Raw genomic sequence first — 25,130 nt, 5'->3', positions numbered from 1 at the left:
TAGAAGTCTACAAGCGTAAGAAAGAAATCTCCCAATTTGGTCAAATTGCTTTTGAATGTAAACGTTTGACGAGTTTAGCATGAGGGAGCCCCTAGTGCAGAAAGCTACTCTGGAGTCAGGTTAGGCATGTTGCCAACGGTAAAGTCATCCACTGCATTCAGATTCACCTCATTTCTTTTCTTTTTTTTTTTTTTTTTAAAAAACTTGAATAATGAATTGTTCTACCTGGAACTACCCAATCTTTAAGTAAATAAATGATGAAGTTAGAGAGAAGGGAATTGAAAACCAGCTGTGTGATTTGGGTTATCACTTTACTCCTCTGAACCACAGTTTTCTCAACTATAAAACAAAGATAATAGTATTTATCTCACAGGACAAAAGTCCATGTAAAGTGCCTGGCATAACACCGGGCACAGAGTAAGCATGCAGTCAATGGCAGTTACTAGAAACAGCTCTTCATCAAAGTTCAAATACTCACACAGAACTCCTTAAGACTTCAGAGGGGCCTCACAGGTCACGTAGGCCAACAATCTTACCTTAAAAATGAGGACCCTGAGGTGTGGGGGGAGTTCTGCAGGCTTCTGATCTGTACCTACTGCCTCCCAAACACACAGGAAGCTCCCTGAGGCCCAGCAATCACCATCCTACATGCTGTATTCCAGAGCACCAAGCATGGGGCCGCACTCTGACTGCTTGTCAGCAGAAACAGTGCCACTGTGTATGACTGGCACACACAACCTCCTCGTGGTCAAGGCTTCTACCCCGGCAGTACAAGCACGGGTACTTTCAGGATAGATTCCCAGATTAAACCACTGAGCTCTCACACCAGTGCCATCAGTGTTTGCCTTGTGACCATATTCCAGTGGTGCTACTATTACTCTCAGAGCAGCAGCGTGATGGTGATGGCATTGGCTGTCACTTACGGACACTCACTTGTACCAGGCCACAGTGTTAAGCACCTTACATGCTCCATCTCTTCCAGCTCCCACAACTGCCTTAGCAGGCAGGCACTCTTATTATCCCCATTTGACAGATGGGGAAACTGAAGCTCGGAGTTCTGAGCCCATGATAAGGTTAAATACATACTTGACAGACTCTTTTCATTACCCTCTCTCTCCTTGCCTGTATTAACGGTCCAAATGCTCCTTTCCAAAATACTGCTGGGGTGCAGGGGCTGGCCCAGTATGAAAAGCTGGCCAGGCTTGGTACAGATGGGCACTGGGGAGCACTCAGGGGAGCGAGACTTTTCTGTACTCTCAGACCTGCTCTGTAGGCAGGTGGCAGAAGCTCTAGGCAAGACAAGCCATCTCGAGTCCTAATCCTCTAAGCCTGCAGATGAGGCACCATGGTACCCAAAAATTGTCATGTTGATTTAGGTTAAAGGTAAGATCTAGTTGATCAGAATGGAGAACCCTTATCTAACAAATGAGAACATACCTGGCTTTGTTATATAATATCTGGTTCTTCTTGAAAAGTTGTATAACAGCATTCCATAACTTCTGGGACTTAAATCCCAAATATTTCACTACTTTTTCCAAGTAATCAAAAAAGAGGAATAAGAAGTCTAGTCAAAGCCTTATCGCAACTAAGTGTACTACATCCAGCAAGCAAACAACTACAGGAAACACGGAGAGTGAGTCAGCCCAGAATGGAGCAGGTCACAAAACACCAGGCAGGGGCAGTGTGGTATAACACCACATGTGCAACTCCAGGCCACAGACAGCAGCACTGACCCCACAAGAGGCAAGAAATAAAAGTCAACTGCACAGAGAGTTAAAGAGTGGAGCAGAAAAAGATTATGCCTCACTCCCACACATCAGCATCGAGATCCTCAATGGTCTACATGGGAAAGTGGAGCCCTGAAAGACTGGCCTGGTACTAGATAAAGGAACTGTGCAGGGGTCATCCCTGCTCTGTCAGCACTCTGGACTGTCTGTGCCAGAGGTCAATCCTAAGAAAACCAAGGGAAATAGCAGAACAGAGAGAGGGGAGCACAGTGGTTACTGCCTGTGCTCTGCTGGGATTCCAGCCACTCCTGGTTCCTGTCCTTGCTCTCACCCTCACCTTGGGCAGGTATGTAGTCACTAAGCCTCAGTTCCTCAACCCCAAAATAGAAATAATAATGTCAGTCTCACAGGGTTGTTGTTAAGCACCAAATAAGGCATGTAAAGCATTTGGCATAGGGCCTAGCATAGTGGTTCTCAACTGGGGGCCATTTTGCCCCCCTGGGGACATTGGGCAGTGTCTGGAGACAGTTTTGGTTGTTACAACTGGAGGGTGGTAGCTATTGGCATCTAGTGGATAAAGACTGAAAATACTGCTAAACATTCTACAATGTATAGGACAGTCCCCATAACAAAGAATTATCCAGCGCCAAATGTCAATAGTGTCAAGATTTAGAAACCCTGGTTTAGGGGGCCAGCCCCGTGGCCAAGTGGTTAAGTTCACGTGCTCTGCTTCAGCGGCCCAGGGTTTCACCAGTTTGAATCCTGGGTGCGGACACAGCACCCACCACTCATCAGGCCATGCTGAGGCGGCATCCCACATGCCACAACTAGAAGGATCCACAACTAAAAATAGACAACTATGTACGGGGGCCTTTGGGAGAAAAGGGAAAAAAAAAATCTTTAAAAAAAAATAAATAAATAAAACCCTGGTTTAGGACATAGCAAGCATTCAATCAATATGAGCTATCAAATTATCTTTACTATTATAACAATCAGCAATAAAATTGTAGTTCTCTCCCTCAAGGATAACCAGCATCAACAATAAGAGACAAAATGTGTTACTTACCTTATTTCTCACAACATTGGGTAACAGATCTGTCATTCTGGAGACAGGAAGAGTTTGTTGCTTGGGTGATTCTGGGGAGCCCAGCAACTTTGTGAAATAAATAACATAGCAAAGCACCAGAATTGTAGTATAGAAAAGCTGAAAAAAGAAAATAATGGGTTTAAATTACACTGTTTTAATAAAGGAAAAACTAAGATATACCTATAAATTTGACCTCAAAGGCCAATCAAGAAAAAGACTATCTTAATAACTGTACCTTCTGTTAAGCAATGCCTCACTGTCTGGAAAAGAGCACCTCTCAATAAGGCCCAGCTCCACTGCAGCATCTCTGGGGAAAGCATTCTAAACACTTCACCTGACTGGGAGAACAGAAGTTCTTCTGACTAGCAAAACCTAATTTCTATGGCAGACAGCCACTAGGGTAACTGCCACAGTAATGTCAGATATGTTCTCAAAAGATTTGCATGTGGCCAAAGGAATGGCTCTCCTGCCTAGACAACACACTATGAGGATCCACGTGTCCGTGTCCCGGCTGTGCTAATACCCAGGGACTTGCCATCATCTAGCACTGAGGATTTTCCATAAGCCCTGGAAACCTGTGACATTAAGATTAAAAAGCAGAATTGAGCTGCTGGCTCTCTCCTTTGTTCCTAATGCGTGGGCAGGGCAAGAGCTACTACAGGATGGGGGAGGTAAGATGGGGTGATAAGAAGGCCCACTCTCCCTCCACCCATCTGGAACAAAAGGATGGCTTCTGGCCAAGAGCAGCAGCCAGAGGTTTTGTTTGCAGGTTGATGAGGAGTATCCAAAGAGCCCTTTTTCACAAGCTCCCTTCTACCCTCTTTCCCCACTGAGAACAGTAGCGCACACCAGCTCAAGGAACGGGACCTCCAGGCCCTGCTTTCAGTCTGGAAACATCAAAGCTGCCCCTGTAGCAAAGGCACAGGGCAAGGAGAAAGAGGAGCCTTGCTTTAAGCTCCTCTGCTCTCCACCCCATCCATGCCTGAGGACAGAGTTCTCCGTCTACCACCCTTCTTCTTTAAGGCCGCAAGCCCTTTAAGACACAAGCAGCACTGCTGGGGGCCACACCACCTGAAGCCAACATCCTCTGTGACAAGTACCCTTTCCAGCTCCCTTCCCAGCCTCTCTCAATCTTCCTGCTGACCAGAGCCCAGGAAACAGTAACAACCTATGAGCAGTCCTCATGCAGTGTATCCTAACTACATGATCCTTCTCCCTTTTTTTATTAAGGAAAAACTCACAAAACTTAATACTGACCATTTTAAAGCATACAATTCAGTGGCTTTTAGTACATTCAAAATGTTGTACAACCACCATCACTATCTAATTCTAGAAAATGCCCATCACTCCAAAAGGAAATTCTGTACCCCTTAGCAGTCATTCTCCATTCCCTCATCCCCTGGCAATCATTAACCTGTTTTCTCTCTCTATGGACATGCTTATTCTGGACATTACATATTAATGAAATCACACAATAGGTGGCTTTTGCGTCTGGCTTCTTTCACTTAATATAATGGTTTCAAGGTTCATCATGTTGTAGCACATATCAGTACTTCATTTTTATGGCTGAATAATATTCTATTGTACAGATATACTACCTTTTATTTATGTAGTCATCAGTTGATGGGCATTTAGGTTGTTTCTACCTTTTGGCTATCATGAATGGGGTTGCTATGAACATCCATGTACAAGCTGTTGGAACATCTGTTTTCAAGTCTTTTGGGTATATACCAAGGAGTGGAATTGCTGGCTCATATGGCAGCTCTACATTTAACTTTCTGATAAACAGCCAAACTGTCTTCCACAGCGGCTGCACCATTTTACATTCCTAGCAGCAATGTATGAGGGTTCCAATTCCTCCACATCTTTGCCAACACTAGTTGTTTTCTGTTTTTTTATAATAGCCATCTTAATGAGTGTGAGGTAGTATCTCATTGTGGTTTTGATTTACATTTCCCTAATGACTAATGATGCTGAGCATCTTTTCATCTGCTAATTGGCCGTTTATTTGTATATCTTCTTTGGAGAAATGTCTACTCAAGCCCTTTACTCACTTTTCGGTGGTTTGTCTTCTTGTCGTTGAGTTGTAAGAATCTTTTATATATTCTAGAGTGACCCTTTTATTTCACATATGATGCCATGGGGTGAAGAGCCCGTTAAGGAGGAGCCTGGAGGCAGGGTGAACAAAGGGGAATCCCCGTGCCCTGATTGGGGTTTGCCTGCTGAAAGGAGGTGCTGTTGGCTCTTAGACCTCTCACACAGACACTGACAGAGACTGTACCAGAGAAGAGCTCTCGGAAGTCTTATGCTAAGGAGGCAAATAAACTCAGAATTGGCCTTGCTGACCTATGACATGTGATGTATCCTGGGTGAGAGGTATGACAATCAGAAAGTTATAATGCAAGTGCCTTTACCAAGAAGAGTCAACCAATAACTGGGCGTATCCACGGCCCTCCTGTCCTGTTAGGGAAACTGCATCAAAAACAATGATGAATACTATAGTTCAGGTCTAACAAAACATGGCAAAAATAATCGTAAATAACTTCTCCAAAATATGTAACTGTTCACAAATTCTTTTAGGAGGCAATTTTTATTCTTTTTTGTTTGTTTGTTTTAAAAATTGGCATCTGAGCTAACAACTGTTGCCAATCTTTTTTTTTTTTGTTTTTTTCTGCTTTTTCTCCCCAAATGCCCCCAGTACATAGCTGTGTATTTTAGTTGTGGGTCCTTCTAGCTGTGGCATGTGGGACGCCACCTCAACATGGCCTGATGAGTGGCACCATGTCTGCGCCCAGGATCTGAACCGATGAAAACCTGGGCCACCGAAGCGGAGCGCACAAACTTAACCACTCAGCCACAGAGCCAGCCCCATCATTCTTATTCTATTAATTTTAAATCTACCTCTTCTGTCTTTCACAAAAATATTTGTAGTTCTTGCCTAGGAAATGGTAAAGATTCTCACATAAATCATTACTAAGAATTTTAACTTATCTTCCTATACATTAGGAAAAATTACAAACTGCTTTGTACAGGATGTCCTGCTAACTATCTGACCTTAGGTTTCATTTTTAAAATTAGCACTTGTAGTCTAGTTATATTTTTATTAGAAGTAGAAATATGAACTAGAATTAGAAAATGATAAGATGTAAATGAAACCAAAACTACTAAAACTGAAAATGTACCTGTGATGACTTGATTCACACCCTCTGAATTCTATGAGATTTTAATCTAAGTTTAAAAGAGGCTTGGTGATTTCCTCCTATTCTGAACACAACTGCTTGAAATCTAGGAAAAATAACACACATGCAATTTGATTCCCACCCCATCCCCTTACTGCCTTTTTTTCTCCTCCACAAGGCAGTCAGACAATCGAAGATCAGTGTGATAAGGGCTTGCCCACAGAATGTCCAAAGGAGTTTCTACATTGGGCAGTGAGGCCTAGTGTGCGGCCCTCACCAGGTCCCTGTGGACACCAGTGGTGTCAGTGCGTGCAGCAGGATGGACATGGCAGCCAGAGGAGAAGCAGTGTGAAGACTGTCTTTCTAGAGCTTCCAGCCTTCCTCACATGCATGAATACTGCAAATGTAAACCATGCAGTACTGGGAACAAGAAGAAAGAAACAGATAGTGAAACACAGATTATATAAAAGTTAAAAGCTGTAACTCTTACCTGGGCCAAAGAGAAAATGTACAGCCCCCAGTGAGGCAACCACAGCACAAGAAGAGCTGTCAGGACACTCTTGAGGATTACCGACAGGCTCTCAGCAATCACCTGCAAACATGTGGTAAAGGGTGCACTTTACAAACATTATTAAAGACTGAAGACGCAAAGGAATGACAACTAGAAAACCTGGAAGAGTGGTGACCCTGGCAGTGGGGTGGGGCCCATGGCTGGACTCAGTATGGGTAATGCTCCACTTGGGCTGGACGGTAGGTTCATGGATCTTCAGTATATTATCATGCTTTAAGATTTACAAAATTGTTATATATATTCTTTTGTACATGTCAAATTATGTATTTTAAAAGATGAAGAGAAAAAATACTAGTATACAACTAAAAATAGAATCATTAGACAAATCTAAAAAACCTTCACAGTCCTCTTAAAACTCTTATCTAAACTAATAACTTCCCAATTAGTGAATCTGTTTTTCATTAATAGTATAGCAGAGGTAAACTTTAGCCCAGCCCATATGCCAAATTTCAAATGAATGAACTAATCATGTTACCTTTTTCCAAATATCTTTTTTAGATGCAAGTCTGAAAAAATCATTTTTTCCTATAAAAGCATTTTTTAAAAACCACTCTCTCCCTTATTCTTTGCATTTCCCATTCACAGGAGAAGGCACACTGACCTTGAGCTTGACAAACATATGTGCTTGTGCCAAAACCCAGAAGGGCTCTCCCAAAAGTTCCACCACGGCCGAGAGAGCAAACACCACCACTCCAGTTCCATAGTGGGGGACGACACTAGGATCAGGCACTTCAAGTAACTGTAACCAGACCCAGCCCAGGAACAAGGACCAAAACACACCCAGGGGGACTCTAGAAAAGGGAAAAAATATTTTTTTAATATGCTAACTATAAAAATAAATATAAATATATATTAAAATAGTAACACTGAACACAAAAGAAATATAGCTATAATTATAAAAATAGCTACCATTTATTAAGGCACTTACTACATGCCAGGCACTGTGATTCACCCCCTTTATCTCACTGACACCTCACAATGATCCTGCCATTATCCCCATTTAAGTGATGAAGAAGCTAAGGCTGACAGGCAGTGGGTAATTCGGCCACGGTCATGAACAGCTAGTCAAGGGCAGAAGCAGGACCAAGCCCTGGTCTGTCTAACCTCAAAGCCTGCATTCCCACCCTGTGCTACCCTGACGCAATAAGCAAAATTCCCAGACAGCGTATCTGGTGTTCGCACTTAGAATGACTGAAAGACAGCTGGTGCTTGCACCCAAATAACCAACAATCCAGTGCACAGCATCCCTTCACATGTGCACCACAGAGCACCTAAATATGACTGGGTAGTTACACAGTCATTCCTCTGGTAAAATGAACACCTACCAACCCTTATGACAGTCATTTCCATGAGGCAAAAGGAGGAGTTATGCAAGGGCAGCACGGGGAAACAACCTCAACCACCAGCCCCCCTGCAGGGATCAAACCACAGAAAAGCCATTACAATTTTTAGCTGATGTACTTGGTCTTCAAGAATATTCTAAAAGGCGCAGAGCTGAAATCAACATAACAAAATCGAAGAAAGATATAATGAAACCCCTAAAAGGCTTTCAAAAAACATTAAGACTGAGTGGTTGTTAAAAACTCAGAAAATACTAAAGGGGATAAGATGAGGAATAAAAAAAATGGCACAGGCCCAGTAGGGCCCAAGGCGGGGATCAGCAACAGGAGAACTACAACCTCCAACGGGTAGAAATACGGCCAGAATCCCCACCTGGAGCCTCCCGGCCATCCAGAGAGAAGACAGCCAAGAAGCTCCTTGCACACGGACGCTTTCCCTTTTCTGTCCCACACCAAGTCCCCAGAAACCCACTGCAAAACCGAAGCTGGAGATAATTCAACTTTAGGCGAGTGTTGCTCTTAACTCATAACACTTATCACACCTGCCTTCCTGAAACTGACTCCTGACAAAGCACGACTCACGTTAGCCACAGGAGGTTGAAGGTCTGGCTCCAGTCCCGCTGGGCTCCCCCAGTCAGACATGCTCTGCGGAAGGCCTCTCTGGCCAGGAAGATGGTGGTTGAGTAAAGCAGTGTTAGCCTGTAAAGGAAAAGCAGAAATCAATAAGGTCTCTAGTTTTTTCATGGAGAATTTCTGAGACTTTGCCAGCAACAGGGAGGAGAAAAAGTCTTGGTCATAAATCACACTTGGTGACACGGAGGGCAGTTGAGTTTTTACAGGACCCCTCATGGGTCTGATCCACTCAAACAAAAGAGTTACGAACCAAACAACGGACACCTGAGTGTGTGCCTACTGCGTATTATGCCAGAGGCAGAAACTGCCAGTGGCCCCCAAAGCCTGCAGGCTTCACGGCTACAGACAGAGGTGTGGCTCTGACCATGAGGAGGAGAAAAGGACAAGATATGACCCCACACAACAAGGGGACCTCTTGGTCACCCTGAGACTGGTGACCCAATGGCCCTTGTAAGAGAAGCTGAGGCTCTACTGCATGGAGGCTCTGGTCAAAAGAATCTCAGGACAGGCAATAAGGCTGGCAGCAATTACAGAGGCTGCTGAACCCAAGCCAGCAAGGCTCATGTGCCTACCTCCCAGATGGGCAGCACCCAGGTGGAGCCTCCTGTGCCTCAGCGAGGAGCATCTGAGGTTTTCCTTCCTCACCAGGCAGTGGCCCAGTTGAAGCCAGTGTGGGGATGGCCCAGGGCTGAAGTTGTCCAAAGATCATCCTGTTACCCAGTGCTTCTGTCCGACGTTGCCAACGAGGAGACTGAACCATACATTAAGCAGGGGGCAGGCCAAACAAGGGCTGTCAAAGAGAGGACCTGCCAATCTGGGGTAGACCAGCTGGGGAGAGGCCCAAAGTGCTTTAAAGTCTGAGCACCTAAGAGGATTTGGCCATCTTCATACCTGCTTACAAAATGCAAAACAGTATTTCAGGCCTGCCCAGTGGCGCAGTGGTTAAGTGCGCACATTCTGCTTCAGTGGCCCAGGTTCACCAGTTCGGATCCTGGGTGCGGACATGGCACTGCTTGTCAAGCCATGCTGTAGCAGGTGTCCCACATATAAAGTAGAGGGAGATGGGCACGGATGTTAGCTCAGGGCCAGTCTTCCTCAGCAAAAAGAGGAGGATTGGCAGCAGATGTTAGCTCAGGGTTAATCTTCCTCAAAAAAACCAAAAAAACACAGTATTTCTCAAAGTATGGTCCCTACTTCAAACTCACCTGAGTAGCGTGTCAAAATGCAAATTCCTGGGCCCCTCCTCAGCCCTACCAAGTGCAAAGCTCCCCAGATGATTCCTCTGTCATCAAAGTTTGAGAACCTTAACTAAGCTCTGAGAACAGAGCCAAGAGCATATGTTTCGTGGGTATTAGATGTGAAATGCTGTCTGGAACATACTGTCTTGTTTATCAGGACATGAAGACACACCTGAGAAGCTGAGCTATTCTGAGCACTCCCATCATTTCATATACTTTTGTGTCATTTGTGAATACAGAATATGTGTGGGCATCCTTGAACAGAAAGGAGGAGAAAAGAAACAAACTGAGTCTAAAAGACAAAGCATGTCAGCTTTCTAAGAGTCTCTAAGGAACTAATGACAAGGACTCAAGCTCTCATCCCAGCGACCATTTTCCAATTATAAAATTCACTGAGGAGGGAAGGAAGGTGGCTTCCAGCCCTGCAATTATGAGGCACATCCTCACGAACTGCAGAATTCCTGCTTCCTCTGCTGTCAGCAGGACAAGAACACAGGATTATATGTGAGACAGTTTGCAATGAATTACTTACTCCCACTCCTCTCCTGGGTTCTAAGAGCAGGCAAATCGGAACAGCTGGCAGAGAAATGTGCATTTGGAGGCTGCTAATGGAAAACACTCCATGGGTCCATTAAAAGCAACATCACCTGCTCATTCCCCCACCCCAGCATGCTCCTCCTCAGCCCACTGCTAAAACACTCTGCTTCTGCTAAAGGCCTATGCTTCTCAAATCCGAGGGTGACACACAGGGACACAGTTTGGAGAAAATCGGACCAGGGATGTGGACAATGCCAGGGTACATCCCTTCTTACCTTACATTCACTATACCAACAATTTCCTTTGACAGGAAGCGGAGAATAAATGCATTCAAGACAAAGGTGATCAATCGAAATAACACCTACAGAAAAAGAAGAAAAATACATAAGAATAAATTACGTCAGGAATGTTTGCTGAAATTAAAACAATGTGGCTGCTCTTCCTAATGTAATGACAAACAGCAGCTTTGCCATGGAGGTCCTCTCTAAAACACTCAACCTGTCCACATTTCTTCTGAAATTTCATTCCTTTGGTCTCTTGACACCCTTGTGCAGTGGTCAAAGAACTCAGAAAGGCACTTCGAAGTCTCCCTGAATTATTGATGAGAAGAAGGAGGCCCCAAGAGATTCAATGAATTTCTTCAGGTTCAGTCAGGCACTCCAGGAGGCAGAAAGAGAATTCTAGTTAGTGCTTCACATTGCCCCTCCCTCCAGCCTATTTAGAAATAGCACACACTCAGCAAGTGGGAGCCTGCAGGTAGAGCAGAGTCACTAGGAATCAAAGGATCTAATTTCTCTGCCTAGTAATAAATATCTGGGAATTCTGATGACACTTAATCTCTTTGAACTTCAGTTTTCTCAATTAGGAAACAGAAAAGCCTGTATTTACTGAATATTTACCACTTCCCAGAGAGGAATTGAAATACCTTTCAAATGACAACTGCAATAAGATAAAATGGGGGGGGGGGAGATGGAGTCCAGCTATTGCCATTTGAAAGGGATACACCCTGAGACTTGCAAACTGTCAGTTCAAGAAAACCACCTGAGCAAAGAATTCCTCCCCTGAGACAGTACAGGTTGCAACTAAATGGGGTTGGAAAATGGGGATGCTGGCTGAAGTATGAGGTGCAAGCCTCATTCCCCCTCTGCATCCTGGCAGAGCCAGAGGTGCAACTCAAGTGTATTCCAGAACAAATGACAAATCGCTTCTATGACAAGCCCTCTCAGAGTTACCCGTGATGAGCTGCAATCTGGAACATTCAATCAAAATGCCAAGGGACTACCATGGTCTAAAAATCTCCAGGGAAAGGTATGACCAAAAAGGGAGAGTACAGTTTAACACTGTCCCTGAATATCACAGAGCAGCAAGGTCTCCAAAGCCAAGATACAATCTTAACCTTCTATGGAGTCAAAGGTGACCTTTTGAGTCTGATAAAAGCTCTGTAGCTCTCCTTAGAAACATGCAGGTACATATTTATATACCTACACATCAAATTCTGTACTCAATTTCAGAAGTTTGAAGCCAATTCATGGAGCCCTCAATGGAAAAAGCACTCAGCTGAGAGTCTCAACTCGTTATTTAGCTGTTAAACCCATCCTCTTCTAATTCTTAGAAGCCTCAATTTCCTCCTTTGTCAAACGAGGCTGCGTATCTCATAGGGCTGATAACAAGGATCAAACGAGATCATTGAAGTGAAATCTTTTTTGAAAAATGCATACCAATGAAAGGCATTAATACTTTCACTATGGTCAGCTCAGAGTTAAGATAGAGAATTAGCTCTCAAATTCTTGCAGAATACAATGTAATTGCAAAGCTACCTCATGTGTTTGGAGTATAATTTGAGAAGGCACACAAGACCAAATTAAAACACTCAAGAAATCTAAAGATTATGGCTAGTTTTAAAAAACCACATACAGGGCCAGCCCAGTGGTGCAGTGCTTAAGTTCTCACATTCTGCTTCAGCGGCCCAGGGTTCACCAGTTTGGATCCTGGGTGTAGACCTACACGCTGCTTGTCAAGCCATGCTGTAGCAGGCATCCCACATAAAATAGAGGAATATGGGCACAGATGTTAGCTCAGGGCCAGTCTTCCTCAGCAAAAAGAGGAGGATTGGGGACAGATGTTAGCTCAGGGCTAATCTTCCTCAAAAAAAAAAAAAACAAACCCCCACATACACACATTTAATTTTTTATTTTTTATTTGCTGAAGAAGATTGGCCCTGAGCTAACATCTGTTACCAATCCTCCTTTTCGTTTGAGGAAGATTTGCCTTGAGCTAACATCTGTGCCAATCTTCCTCTATTTTGAATGTGAGTCACTGCCACAGCATGGCTGCCCATGAGAGGTGTAGGTCCATGCCCAGTAACTGAACCAGGGCCACTGAAGCAGAGTGCACCAAACTTAACCACTAGGCCATGGGGCCAGCTGCACATTATGTTAACCTTAAAGTCAAAGTTATCATCATTTAAGAAACAATATCTCACGCTATCTCCTTATCTCCTAATTGGTTTGAATAAAGGTTTGAGCTAATGAAGCTCTGAGGTTGCTCATGCTACCCAGTACTGGCTCCACATAGTGGCCCTTATTAGCAACAGTCTTCATTTAACTTTGTAAAGGACTTTACAGTTTAAAAAAAATTCTTTCACATCTGTTCATTATTTGACCCTGAAAAGCAACCACGTAAATGCACAGGAAGCAAGTAAGACTCAGAGCAAAGTGATTTGTCCAATGTCACACAGCAAGCAAATAACCCAGCCTGACCTTATGCGCAGGCCACCTGACTCCTAGTCCAGGGTGTTTTCTGCTAAGACTTGTTTTCTTTTCATGAAGCCAATCTGGATGGTAAGGTATCATCAAAGGTTGAACAATCAGCATTGTGGATAAAGCACTGAACTCAGTTGTTTACATTGTGAGATAAGAAAAAAAAAACTAGGTAAACTTAGGGTTCACCTAATTTAGGCTTAGGTGAATAGCTAATGTTTATTAAGCATATATCTCATGCAAAGCAATCTTCTACATGCTTTACATACATTACCTCTTTTCATCCCTATAATGACCATTTAAAAAAAATCCTTATTACATAATAAAAATAGCTAACATTTAAGTACTTATAATATGCCTGGCACTTACCAGGCATTTCATCTAATCTCCCTAACGACCCTGTGAGGTTGCATCATTGCTCTCGTTTAAGATGAGGAAACTGATACTCGGAAAAGTTAAGTGATCTTCACAAAGGCAGGCATCTAGCAAGGGACAAGGCCAAAACTTGAGCCCAAGTATGCCTGGTTCTTTCTCCTAGTGAAATGCTGCCTCTCTAAAATAAGGGGGAGGGTGGATTCAGGACTCCTGTTAGTAAGGGTTCAATGGCTCAAGAGTGAGACAGAGAAATGGAGCCAATTGACTTAGAATGACTACCTGCAAGAGTTAAAAGAATGTTTAGATACCATTTGAACCAACTGGCATGTACCATATCTGACAGATGATGCATTTTAGGGCCAAGAAGGGAAAGTGACTTGTCCAAGGTCACATAGCCAGAAGGAAGATTCAGCCAACATTTACTAAGTACATATTAAGAACCAGGCACTGGGGCCAGCCGGGTGGCACAGCGGTTATGTTCACACATTCCACTTCAGCAGCCTGGGGTTTGCCTGTTCAGATCCCGGGTGCGGACATGGCACCGCTTGGCAAGCCATGCTGTGGCAGGCGTCCTACATATAAAGTAGAGGAAGATGGACATGGATGTTAGCTCAGGGCCAGTCTTCCTCAGTAAAAAGAGGATTGGTGGCAGATGTTAGCTCAGGTCTAATCTTCCTAAAAAAAAAAAAAAAAAAAAAAGAGCCAGGCACTGTATTAAGGGTGCAATTATCTGAATAACCCCAACAAGCCTCATAACAACCTTAAGAGCTAGGTATTGTCTCCATTTTCCCAATGAGAAGCTGAGGCTTAGGCTTAATAGGTGAAGTCATTTGTCATGCAGCAAGCACCTGGTAGAAACAAGATTTCAATCCAGGCCTGACTGCGCCCAGGTCCCAGTTCTTAGATATGCCATGCTGTCTCTCTGAACTCAGTGGGAGTCAGAGAGCCTGAAGGAGGTATTTGAGGGTCAGGGGTGGGACATGGAGAAAAGGAACTCCTTGCCTTAAAAATATCAGATTCTAGAGCACCAAAGGCACCCCTGCCACCTGATCTAACCCTCTCCTAGTACCATATGGGAAACATAATGCTCAGAAGGAAAGTGGCTTGTTTGCAGTCTCACAACTCCAGACCTAGGCGTCCGCCACCGCCTCCAGTTGAAACCCTCCGTAGCGGGGTCCACGCCCGGACTGGGTCTGCCCCGGGGCGGGCTCTTAAGGACCCCAGAGCCGCCTCCCCGCGAATGCCCGCTGCGGGGTAGGCTGGGGCCGGCCGAACAGAGTACCTGCAGGAGCAGACCGGAGGAGGCCAGTCGGGCGGCCCGGCCCAGCACCTCCTGGGGGCGCATACCCTCGGCGCCCGGGCTCTGTCACCAGGAAACGCCGCCGCCAGCCCGCTTAGTCGCGAGAAGATAGCGTCACGGAGCGACTCGCTCACTGATTGGTGATCTTCGGACGGCGGGGGCGGGGCACTAGGTGTTCTGGCCCTTTAAGTGGGTCGGCTGGGGGCACGTTAGTGAGCCAGCACCGCGTCTCCTGTGTTTTTTGCACTTGCTTGTGCATGCTCTGTGCTTATTCCCTCGCTGTCCAAAATGAGTTGACTACCATGACCGATATTAAGAGACACCGTTAAAGTAGCCAAAGTCCCTTCTCTGAGGCGCTCAGCATGCCAACCAAGAAACGACTTCCCTGGCCTCGTTAATTAGATTCTTGCCATTTGGCCTTTGCTTACGAAATCGAAGACACCGCCCCCTTGATTAGGCTGCACAGGGATTGTCCCCATTTTACAGAGAAAGAACTGTGGGCCAGAAGCTAAAAACAGCATTTTCACATGGGTGGTTTTGTGTAATCCTTCCTAAAGCGCTGAGCATTGGGCCCTGTTCTTAGAGATGAGTAAGGTGAGACTTGGAGATGTGAAGTGACTTGTTCAAATCTACACAACTTGTACCTGCGTGGAGCCGACCCCAGGCTCCCTATCTTGAACTTGCCGCTCTAGCCTGCTACCAGTTGTGAGGACAGAGAAGAAGAGTGGTCGGGAAGTGCTTTGTAAAATATAAAGTGCCCAACACACACAATCAGCTGTTCTGTGGTTGTTCTTATTATCTACTATGCAACCCTAGGAAGCCCAGTCTTTCCCAGTCTTTCAGGCCTTCCGTGATTTGACCCCAACCTACTTTCACAACCACCTTACATCACCACTGCCCTTTCCCAACACACTCTAGGCTCTAACCTTTCGGAGCCCTTACCTGCCCCCAAACAGGCCCTATCTCATTGGCCTTTGTTTCTGCAGCCCTTTCTGTCCAAAGCACCTTCCCTGAGGGCACTCGCCACTCCTATGTGGAGGTGGGGCCTTTGGGGGGTAATTAGGTCATAGAGTGGAGCCTGAATGGGGTTACTGACCTTATAAGAAGAGACAAGAGGGGGCTGGCCCCTGTGGGCCGAGTGGTTAAGTTCACGTGCTCCCCTTCATCGGCCCAGGGTGTCCCTGGTTCAGATCCCAGGCACGGACATGGCATCGCTCATCAAGCCATGCTGAGGTGGCGTCCCACATAGCACAACCAGAAGGACTTACAACTAAAATATACAACTATGTGCTGGGGGGTTTGGGGAGAAGACAAAAAAAAGAAAAGAAAAAGAAGAGACAAGAGAGAGATGAACTCTCTCTGCCGTGCGAGGATACAATAAGAAGGCAGCCAGCTGCAAACCAGGAAGAGGGCTCTTACCAGGAACACATCAGCCAGCACTCTTGGCCTTACTAGTCTCCAGAACTGCAAGAAATAGGTTCCTGTTGTTTAAGGCACCCAATCTATGGTATTCTGTTACAGCAGCCTGAGCAGACGAAGACAGCACCTGTAAAGCACTTTGTAAGCCTTTATAGCTCTCAGCACAGTCAGCTTTGCAGTGAAGAGACTAGATACGTGTCTCTGTCTAAACAGCCCATGAGCTCCAACAAGGCAGGAGTGAAGCCCACGTGGCTTTGCCTCCTGCAACAGTGGCAGAGAAGGTCCCTAGGACTCCTATAAATGCCTCCTGACCTGTTACTGCTGCTACTGCTGCTGGAAACAAACTACTGGGCTCAAGGCCTGTGCCTTATCCCCCCACCCCCCACCATCTTGCCAGACTAATCGAGCTCTGTCTTATGGTGGAGGTTCAGAATGTCAGCTTTTGCCTGTGAAACAGACCTGGTCCTGGATCCTCATTCTGCTACTCACTAACTGAGTGACCTCGGTATGCTCACCTGTTAAATAGGGGATATTATCTGTCCTTCTGTTCTGTGAGGGTAATTGTAAGGATTAAAGCAGACAAAAGTCTGGCCCTTAAGGAGCTTAAAGTCTAGTGGAAGGGAGGCTGAAAAAAATCCTAATAAACAAATAATAAAGTTTCACACAATGATAAGGACTATGAAAGAATGAAGCCAGATAAGGTATTAGAGGCTCTTGGAGGGGGAGGGAGGAAGGGGTGCTGTTCTGGAAGGCAGAGCAAACCAGGCATGCACCTGGGACAGGAGTGTACCTGGAGATGAGAGCAAAGTGCTGGACGGTCGAGCTATTTGGCCTAACGGCTGAGATGCCCAAGGCCTTGACCTGGGCAACCTGCCCACCCCATGGACCTTGGGCTGGCAGGTGAAGTAGGCTCCCTCTTACTCCTCCACAGCTCATCCCCGGAGCAGAACCAGCCAAGAGCTCTTCATGTCCACATACTCCTAACCCTGGGCATCCAGGTGGGCTTGTCTGAGAGGGACAAGGGGATCATTTCACTGGGGGAAAGAAGCCAAAAGGGAAACGCACCAAGCTAAATCCAAAGGGCAAAGCCTCGCAGGAGTCCAGGGTACAGATCCCGAAGGGCTACTGGGCAGGGAGTCAGGAGACTTTTCCCCACATTCTGGAACCTAGGACATAGCAAGGACAGACTGAGCAGGTCCTGTGTGCCCAGAGCCATGCTGGGTGCTGGGGTGAGTTGGGGAGAAGGAACTGTGATGAGAGTCAACATGACTCTATGTCAGGCACTTGTGTGAGCACTTTAAATGCATGTATTAACTCCTTCATCCTCTCAACAACCCAGGAAGTAGGTATTGCAGATGAGGAAACTGAGGCACAGAGATGTTAAATAACTTACCCAAGGCCATTCAGCTAGTGAGTGGTCAAGCTGGTATTTGAACCTAGGTACTTTCTGACTCCAAAAGCTTGAAGATGTTTCTGCCCTCAAAAAGCTTCTGGTGCCAAGGGAGACCTAAGAGTCCCCATATCTAAACCACAGAGAACATATGTGGCATTGAGGGAGTGGACTCTGGGAGGGCTTGGTTGAGTTGAGTTGAGCCTCTCCCAAGCTCTCCCTCTGCCAGAGGTCCTGGCACCCCCAGGGCACGGCACACTCCATGGCCTTCGTGGAGCAAGCTACTGCCCACTGGCTGTTCCCTGTTTTGTACGGCCTGCAACTAACAATAGTTTTTACATTTTTAAATGGTTAGGGGGACAAATCAAAAGAAGAATATTTTATCACGCATGAGAATTACATGAAATTCAAATTTCAGGGTTCACAAATAAAGTTTTATCGGAACACAGCCACATCCACCCATTTGTTTACATACTGTCTACAGCTACTGTCTTGCGACAACAGCAGAATAGTTTGGCCCAAAAAGCTGAAAACATTTACTACCTGGCCTTCTACAGAAAAAGTTTGCCAACCCTGGTGATCCCCAATGAGCCCCAGCACCTGACATACAGTAGGTATTTCAATATTGAATGAATGAATACACAGATAAATTAATGATGAAGGATTAGGAAAGGAAGGAAGACAAATAAGAAGGGTTCTTTCCTGGGGGTCACCTGGTTTAGGGATCAAGTGATTCCCAGAGAGAGCAGACTGTAATTGGTGGTTGCTGAAGGAGCTGTTCCCTCAGGCTGCTCCCCTCCCTCCTGCCCTCTGGGTCAGGTGGCTTCCCCACCAGGGAAAGCTGACCTGAGCCGGCTATTTTATTACAAAGCTGGAGGGAGTGCCAGGGCTGACGCCAAGCGGGTCAGGTTCCCAGGGCAGCAGGGCAGGGAAGGAGGCTGCTAGCAGGCCAGGAGGCAGGGTGGAAGCCATGGCAAGTGAGCCTCCGACCTCAGGTTAGTGCCCGCGGGAGAGCTGGGTATGGTCCCCATATACTAGCCACTGGGTGGCGGGGTGTCTTGGGCGAGGGCCCTGCCCTGCCAAGGCTTCCTGCTGCCTGGAGGATCTCCACAGGGCCCCTCCCCACAGGAGAACCTCTGCCCCTCACTCAGAAGTCCCCTCGTGTGAGAACGTGGCTGTGCTGCTAATAGTCCACGTTTGCTGAGACCACATAGGCACTGTGTTGAGCACTTCACTCTCGTGATCTCATTTACTCCCACAGCAGCCCCACGAGGTAGGCACCATTATTATCCCCATTTTACAGATCAGGAAACTGAGGCTCAGAGAGGTTAACGGACTTGCCCAAGGTGTAGTAAATGGTAGTGCGAGAATTTGCAGTGGGCAGTGTGGCTCTTAGACCTTTAGCCGGGACTAAACTGGAGAGTTTATCGGTTTTTTTTTTTTTTTTTTTGAGGAAGATTAGTCCTGAGCTAACATCTACTGCCAATCCTCTTTTTGCTGAGGAAGACTGACCCTGAGCTAACATCCGTGCCCATCTTCCTCTACTTTATATGTGGGACACCTGCCACAGCATGGCTTGCCAACGGTGCCGTGTCCGTACCCGGGATCCCAGGCCACCAAGAAGCGGAACGTGTGCACTTAACCACTGCACCACTGGGCTGGCCCCTGGAGTGTTTATTGTTAATGCTGATTCTCTGGCTCCATCTCGGCAGTTCTGATTCAGGAAGGCTGGGGTGGGCCTAGGACTCTGCACTAACCTGCACCCTGGGTGGTTCTGATACAGCAGACCAGGCTCTGAGAAGCACTGCCTGAGGGCAGATCTCCAGGCGCCCAGGAAAATCTGCCTCCTTTAGTGGGCTAGCAGAGTCTGTTCAAAGCAGACAAAGCAAGTCCTGAGATCTGCCCCCAGGCTTGTCCAGTCTGAAAGGGGTCTTGCTCTCAGAATTGGGCTGTGGGTCAGTGGTCAGGGCAGCAGGGGCTGGAGGTGGTGCCTGTGTGAGGGCCTTGGGGAAATTCTGTGCTAGGAAGGGTGTACAGTGCAACCCTGGGGTCCCAGGCTCTGTCCATATGGGTTAGGAGTGAGCAGCCCCAGGGCCCTGGCTTTGCCAGCTCCTCTGGCATTGAGTTTGTGCAGAGGTAAGAGAGTAACCTTCGAGGCCTACCTATGAGCATGGTTCATTTCAATGCAACTTCTATTCCAGAGCCACTACCCTGTGCTGGGCATTGGGGGGGTGGGGGGGGAGGCGGTGAGAGGGTGAATGAGCCACAATCACTGTCCTCTCAGAGCTCAGGGTCCCTCTCGGAGAGAACATGAGAACGACACCACGCAGGCGGAGGTGGAAAAAAAGGGCAAGAGGAATTCAGAGGTAGGGGACAGACCTTTCTGGCTGAGGCATCAGGGAAACTTTCCTGCAGGGGCTGTTTTTGAGCTGCACCTTGAAGGGCAAGAGGGCTTGGACATGCCAGGCAGAGAGAACAGAGGAGGGAACTTGCTGAACTTGTTGGAGGACCCAGGAAGGGGCTTTAACTGTCCTGGAGTGCAGAAGTTCTTCTACTGGTCTGTGGCCAGTGCCGAGCTGGGGGCCCTGAGAAGAGGAACAAGTTCACAGATGTAGACATGCGTGTGTGAATGAATACAAATTCAGGAGCATGTGTTCACATGCATGATGAGAAGGTGAGTGTGCATTTGCCTGTGTATGCAGGCCTGTTTGCCAGGGTCTGCCTTCAGATATATAAAGTCTGTGGGTGGGTGCATGTGTACATGCACATCAATGGGTACATGCTTGTGAGTTTATATGTGAGTATGGACGTGAAAGTGTGAATGTAAGATCCCGTGCAGTGCATGCAACATGTGAGCATGTGGGGTTATGAAGGTGTGCGTGTATGAAAGTATTCAAATATGTGTTCTGCTCTGGGGGTCAGCCTTCAGGCTTTCTGATTCTGGTCCATGGCCCCCATAAGTGTAATAATGGTTAATATTGTAGAGTCGGGTCCCTACTTTCCATGCATCACTTCCATTAATCCTCTCATCAATCTTATAAGATGGGATTATAAAAGTCATATAGTAATCTTATGAGTTATTATTCCCATTTTACAGATGAAGAAAGTGAGGCTCAGAAAAGTAAAATGACTTGCTCAGGGTTACCCAGCTAGTAGGTAGCAAAGCTGGGACTGAGCCCAGGATATGGGCCCTCTGAGGCCTCCCTTTATCATTTCCACAAGCTGCTTCTCAGTGATTTTAAAAGCTCCTGGTGAGGCAGTGCCCCTGGCTCACTCATGGCTGGCCTGGACCTGGTACAGACAGCCAGGGCTTCTCACATGCTAGGTAGGAAGGGACTGCCCCTGGGGCCTGGCTCTTGGGACCCAGGGCTACACACATAGAAAGGTCGCATATGGGTGAAATGAGGCTGCCCTTGTTTATGCAAAACCCCAAAGAATTTGGGCCAGAACGAGCAGAGGCCCCTGGCCTGTGCACATGTTATGTTTCCTGTCTTTGGAATAGCAGCCCAGCGTGGAGAGTTACCCCAGACTCTCCTGGGCCAGTTTTTCAAGGGCTACTCACAAGCTTCTGCCCCTGAAGAAGGCCAGGATCCCAGACAGGGGACCAGAGTGGAGCTGGAACCAGAGGAGGCCCTCCCTGGGCCCTGACAGCCTTTTAGCTGCAGCAGCAGCACCAACTTGCATTCCTTTCTTTTTGCATCGATGGCGCAAGTGCCATGTAACAAAACAAACAACAACAGCAGAAGAAGCGCGTCACACAGAATCATTTTGCCCATCATTTGGCGATGGACGGATTTAAGTTCAAATGCCTTTTGGGCGAGTCATATCATTTCTCTGAGCCTCCATTTCCTCATCTATAAAATGGGCATAATAATAACACCTGCCCTTGGGTTATGGTGAGAATTAAGTGAGGTAATGCATGTAGAGGCTTCCACACTGCCAGGCACATGGAATGAGCATGCTCAACAAATAGGAGTTATTGGTGTTGTTGTGATCGCATTTACATCGACAGGGCTGACAGCATTTTGCCCTGTGACCTTGGAAAAGCATTTAATATTTCTGGACCTCCATCCTCCACCCCAATAGAGATTCTTTTGACTTTTTTTTTGTTAGGCTCATTTAAATATTTTAAAATATAATTTATTTTCACAATTCTGTACTATAAAATTCACCCCTTTTAAAGTACACAATTTAGCGGGTGTTAGTATATTCACAGAGTTTTACGACCACCACCACTATCTAATTCTAGAGCAATTTCATCACTCTCAAAAGAAACCCCATACCCATTAGCCGGCATTCCCCTTTTCCCCTACTCCTCAGCTTCTGGCAACCAATAATCTATGCTGTGTCTCTTTGGATTTGCCTATTCTGAACATTTCATATAATTGTAATCATACAGAATAAGGGTTTTTGCATCTAGATTCTTTCATTTAGCATAATATTCTTGAGAGTCATTCATGTTTTGGCATGTATCAGTACTTCATTCCTTTTTATTGGCTGACTAATGTTCCATTTTATGGCTACACCACACTCTGTTATCCATTTGTCAGCTGATGGACATTTGGGTTGTTTCCACTTTTTGGCTATTATGAATAATGCTGCTATGAACATTTGCATGAAGATTTTTGTGTGGACATGTTTTGAGTTCTCTTGGTATGTACCTAGGAGCGGGATTGCTGGGTCTTGTGGGACTCTGCTTGGGGCATGAAGGTTTGCCCTGCTCTGCCTCCCAGGGCTGTCACACTGGAGCGTGTGTATGAAGGAAGGGACACTGCTCCAAAAGGGGAGGAGGCACAAACTGGACAAGGGCCTCAGGTTTCAGAGGCTCTGTCTGTGGAACGTACCCTCCCAGGGCCTGCTCTGCCACACCCAACAACAATGTGATCAATACCTGGCAGCCAGAAGCTGACTGGGCGTGGCAGCCACCTAGGTCAACAAAAGAGCAGGCACCCCTGGGTAAGCACCTTCAGGGAGTCTCAGTGTAAACCCACCACCACCTGGCCTGGGCCAGCCACACAGACCCCGGTCATCTCCAGGCAGCTCTGCAGGGTGAATGCTGGAGACAGTGAAGCTTCTGGGGCCTGAGCAATAAGGGGTCTCCTCTGCTCTCACTGCTGTGGGCCCTATGCATGTCCCTCGACTTCTCTGAACCTCAGTTTTCTTATCTGTGAAATGAGAGGACAATTGCACAATCTCTCGAGGTGGTAGTGAGGCTGAAAAGAAATGACACATGCAGGGGGTTTACACAGGTTGGGGCAGAGGAAATGTTCACTAAATATAACTCTTGTGTTGTTTTTTTTGTCATCTGAAAACTGAGAGGGATGAGATGATCTATAAAGGCCCAACTCCCCTATAGAAAAGAGAGGTAATAAAGAGCTAGGGGCACCCCCACATCTGATGGAAGGAGCAAAGAGAGGGGCCAGACTCTCCCAGCCACATCTACCTCTATGGGGAGCAGCTGCCCTGAGTTCAGGGTTACTCAGAAAAAAAAGTTCAGGGTTGCAGAGGCAGTGGCCCCAGCTCGGGCAGCCAGACCGTCCCAAGGATCCCTTCTGCCTCTGTGGCTCTCTGGTCTCCATCCTGGCCTCGCCTCAGCCCTCCCAGCCCATGCCGCAGTGGCCAAGAGACTTCTCACTGATCTGCCCAGCTCGTGGCTGAGGGGAAATGTGTTTCCAGATAAGGTGAAAATAGATCCTTCTCCAAATATGTTCACTGTGGTTAAGAAAAATAAATAGAACTAAAAGGGAAAAGAGAGCAGGGAGCAGCCATCAGATGAGGCCGGGCCTGGGCAGTTCTGGAAGGACAAGATGCCAGATGGGTGGGAGTTGGGCTTGTGCAACATATGGGTGTGTGTGAATGTGAGTGAGTGTGAGTGTGTGCATGTGTGTGTGACTGAAGGAGTTTATGCATGATGACATGAGGGAGCATGTGTGACAGTAAATGTATGTGTATGACTGTGCATGTGCCAGTGTGTGAGTGTATGTGTGAGAGTGTGTGTCTGTATGAGTGTGTGTATGCAGGTTGAGTGTGTGAGCACATGTGTGAGAGACTGTGTTGGTGCATTTGTGTATATGGTGAAAGTATGTGAGCATGTGCAAGCATGAGTGTGTGAGTATATAAGCATTGTGTGAGTCCATGTGTGAGTGTGCATGGATGTAAGTGACAGTGTGCGTATATGGCAGTGTGCAAATGAACGTGTGAGTATGTATGAGTGCAAATGTGACTGTATGCGTGTGTTCATGCGAGTGTATGCAAACGTGTAAGCACCTGGGCATGTATGAGAGTGTGTATGTGAGTGTGAATGTGAGTGAGAAGGTATATGAGTACATATGTGTGCAAGTCTTCACCTGTGTTGTGTGGTGTGTGTGAGCAAGTTTATGTGAGTGTGTACATGCAGGTATAATAGTGTGTGCACACAGACTGAGTGTGTAAGTGCATGTGTGAACGTGTGTGAGCCTATGTGAGTGTGCATGTGCGTGTGCTCCTGTGTGTGGGGTGCCCTAAGTCACGTGCTATGGGAGGTGGCCCCAAGGGAGGGGAGAATTCTCTGGGCTTAGTCACTCATGGCCCAGACACAGCCAATCCGAGAACATATTTCAAAACAGGCCTGGTTGCATTTGTCATGGAGACTTCCTGGTACCAGGAGGCTGACAAGGCTTCCTAGAGTTGCAGCTTGGCAGGGACCTCTTGGAGGCATAGAACATCGGAAACTGAAAAGATCTTGGAGCTCCTCTCCCCGAAGACTTCGTGGTACAAATCGGGAGACTGAGGCCCAGGGTGACACAGCTTTTGGGGGCAGAGCTGGGCTTAGAACTCAGGCCTCTGCCTCTCTGTCCAGTGTTCTTCTTGTGCCTCCCACCAAGATATACTTTCTGCCTCCCTGGTTATCATTCACTCATTCATTCAGCAAATGTTTACCGAGTACATACTAAGTGCTACACACCAAACTGGGCTCTACGATACAGGCGAGAACCCTGCCTCAAGGAGCTTTCCTCCCGGTGTGGGAAGGTAGACTGTAAACCAATAATCAAGTTGATAAAACAATTCTAGGTCCCGATAAGTGCCTTGAAGTCAGGAAGGCAGGGCGATGTGATCCCAAGGCCTACCTCAATGGGGTGGTCAGGGAGGGCCTCTGCAGAGTGACACAGGAGCTGAGGCCAGGGTAGGGGAGCCAGCTCCTCACAGCTGGGTATCCAGAGCTATTTCCTAAGTGACCTTATAGGGGCAGGTGGAGCTGTCAGAAGCACCGCAAGTCAGGAGGCCTCAGCAGCTACCCACTAATCCAATTCTGATAAGAAGTGATGGAGAAAAACCTCCTCCCTGCGGGACTAGAGGAATCCTCCCTTAGAGAAGGCCAAAGCTGGGAGCAAGTGGGCCCAAGGCTGCTGGGCCTGGAACCACTGTTGGGGCCATGGAGGAACCGTCAACTGCCATTCAGGCCCTGAAGCTCTGGTCCAACCTTCATGAAAATAACAGAAACCACTGATGTTAAATAACAGTAACTACTGATGTTAGTCAAGTACCAGTCAAGTACATGTTAGCATGTGCCCGGTACATACCAGGTGCTTCAGGTAT

At 46.7% G+C, this 25,130-nt stretch overlaps 1 protein-coding gene across 4 annotated transcripts in view; it reads right to left on the bottom strand.

The window, feature by feature from the left end:
- The window catches only part of RFT1 (RFT1 homolog), a 63,483-nt gene that overhangs the window by 26,109 nt on the left and 12,244 nt on the right, over window positions 1-25,130 (bottom strand). For 2 of the 4 annotated variants that reach the window (XM_070238816.1, XM_023620285.2), the window contains exons 1-6: window positions 14,729-14,859; window positions 10,588-10,673; window positions 8,487-8,603; window positions 7,166-7,355; window positions 6,484-6,585; window positions 2,794-2,931 (exon numbers count right to left, since the gene is read on the bottom strand). In XM_070238816.1, coding sequence (XP_070094917.1) covers window positions 2,794-2,931; window positions 6,484-6,585; window positions 7,166-7,355; window positions 8,487-8,603; window positions 10,588-10,673; window positions 14,729-14,791 — 696 coding nt within the window. In that variant the 5' untranslated portion in view covers window positions 14,792-14,859. Of the gene's footprint in view, window positions 1-2,793; window positions 2,932-6,483; window positions 6,586-7,165; window positions 7,356-8,486; window positions 8,604-10,587; window positions 10,674-14,728; window positions 14,863-25,130 lie in introns of those variants that run through there. The other 2 variants (XM_001492187.7, XM_070238815.1) reach the window with 2 other exon arrangements.

This window comes from Equus caballus, chromosome 16 (assembly GCF_041296265.1).
Source record: "Equus caballus isolate H_3958 breed thoroughbred chromosome 16, TB-T2T, whole genome shotgun sequence".
NCBI classification, from domain to species: Eukaryota; Metazoa; Chordata; class Mammalia; order Perissodactyla; family Equidae; genus Equus; species Equus caballus.
The sequence above is the reverse complement of the archived record's forward strand: the minus strand, read 5'-3'. Positions and strand labels throughout refer to the sequence as shown.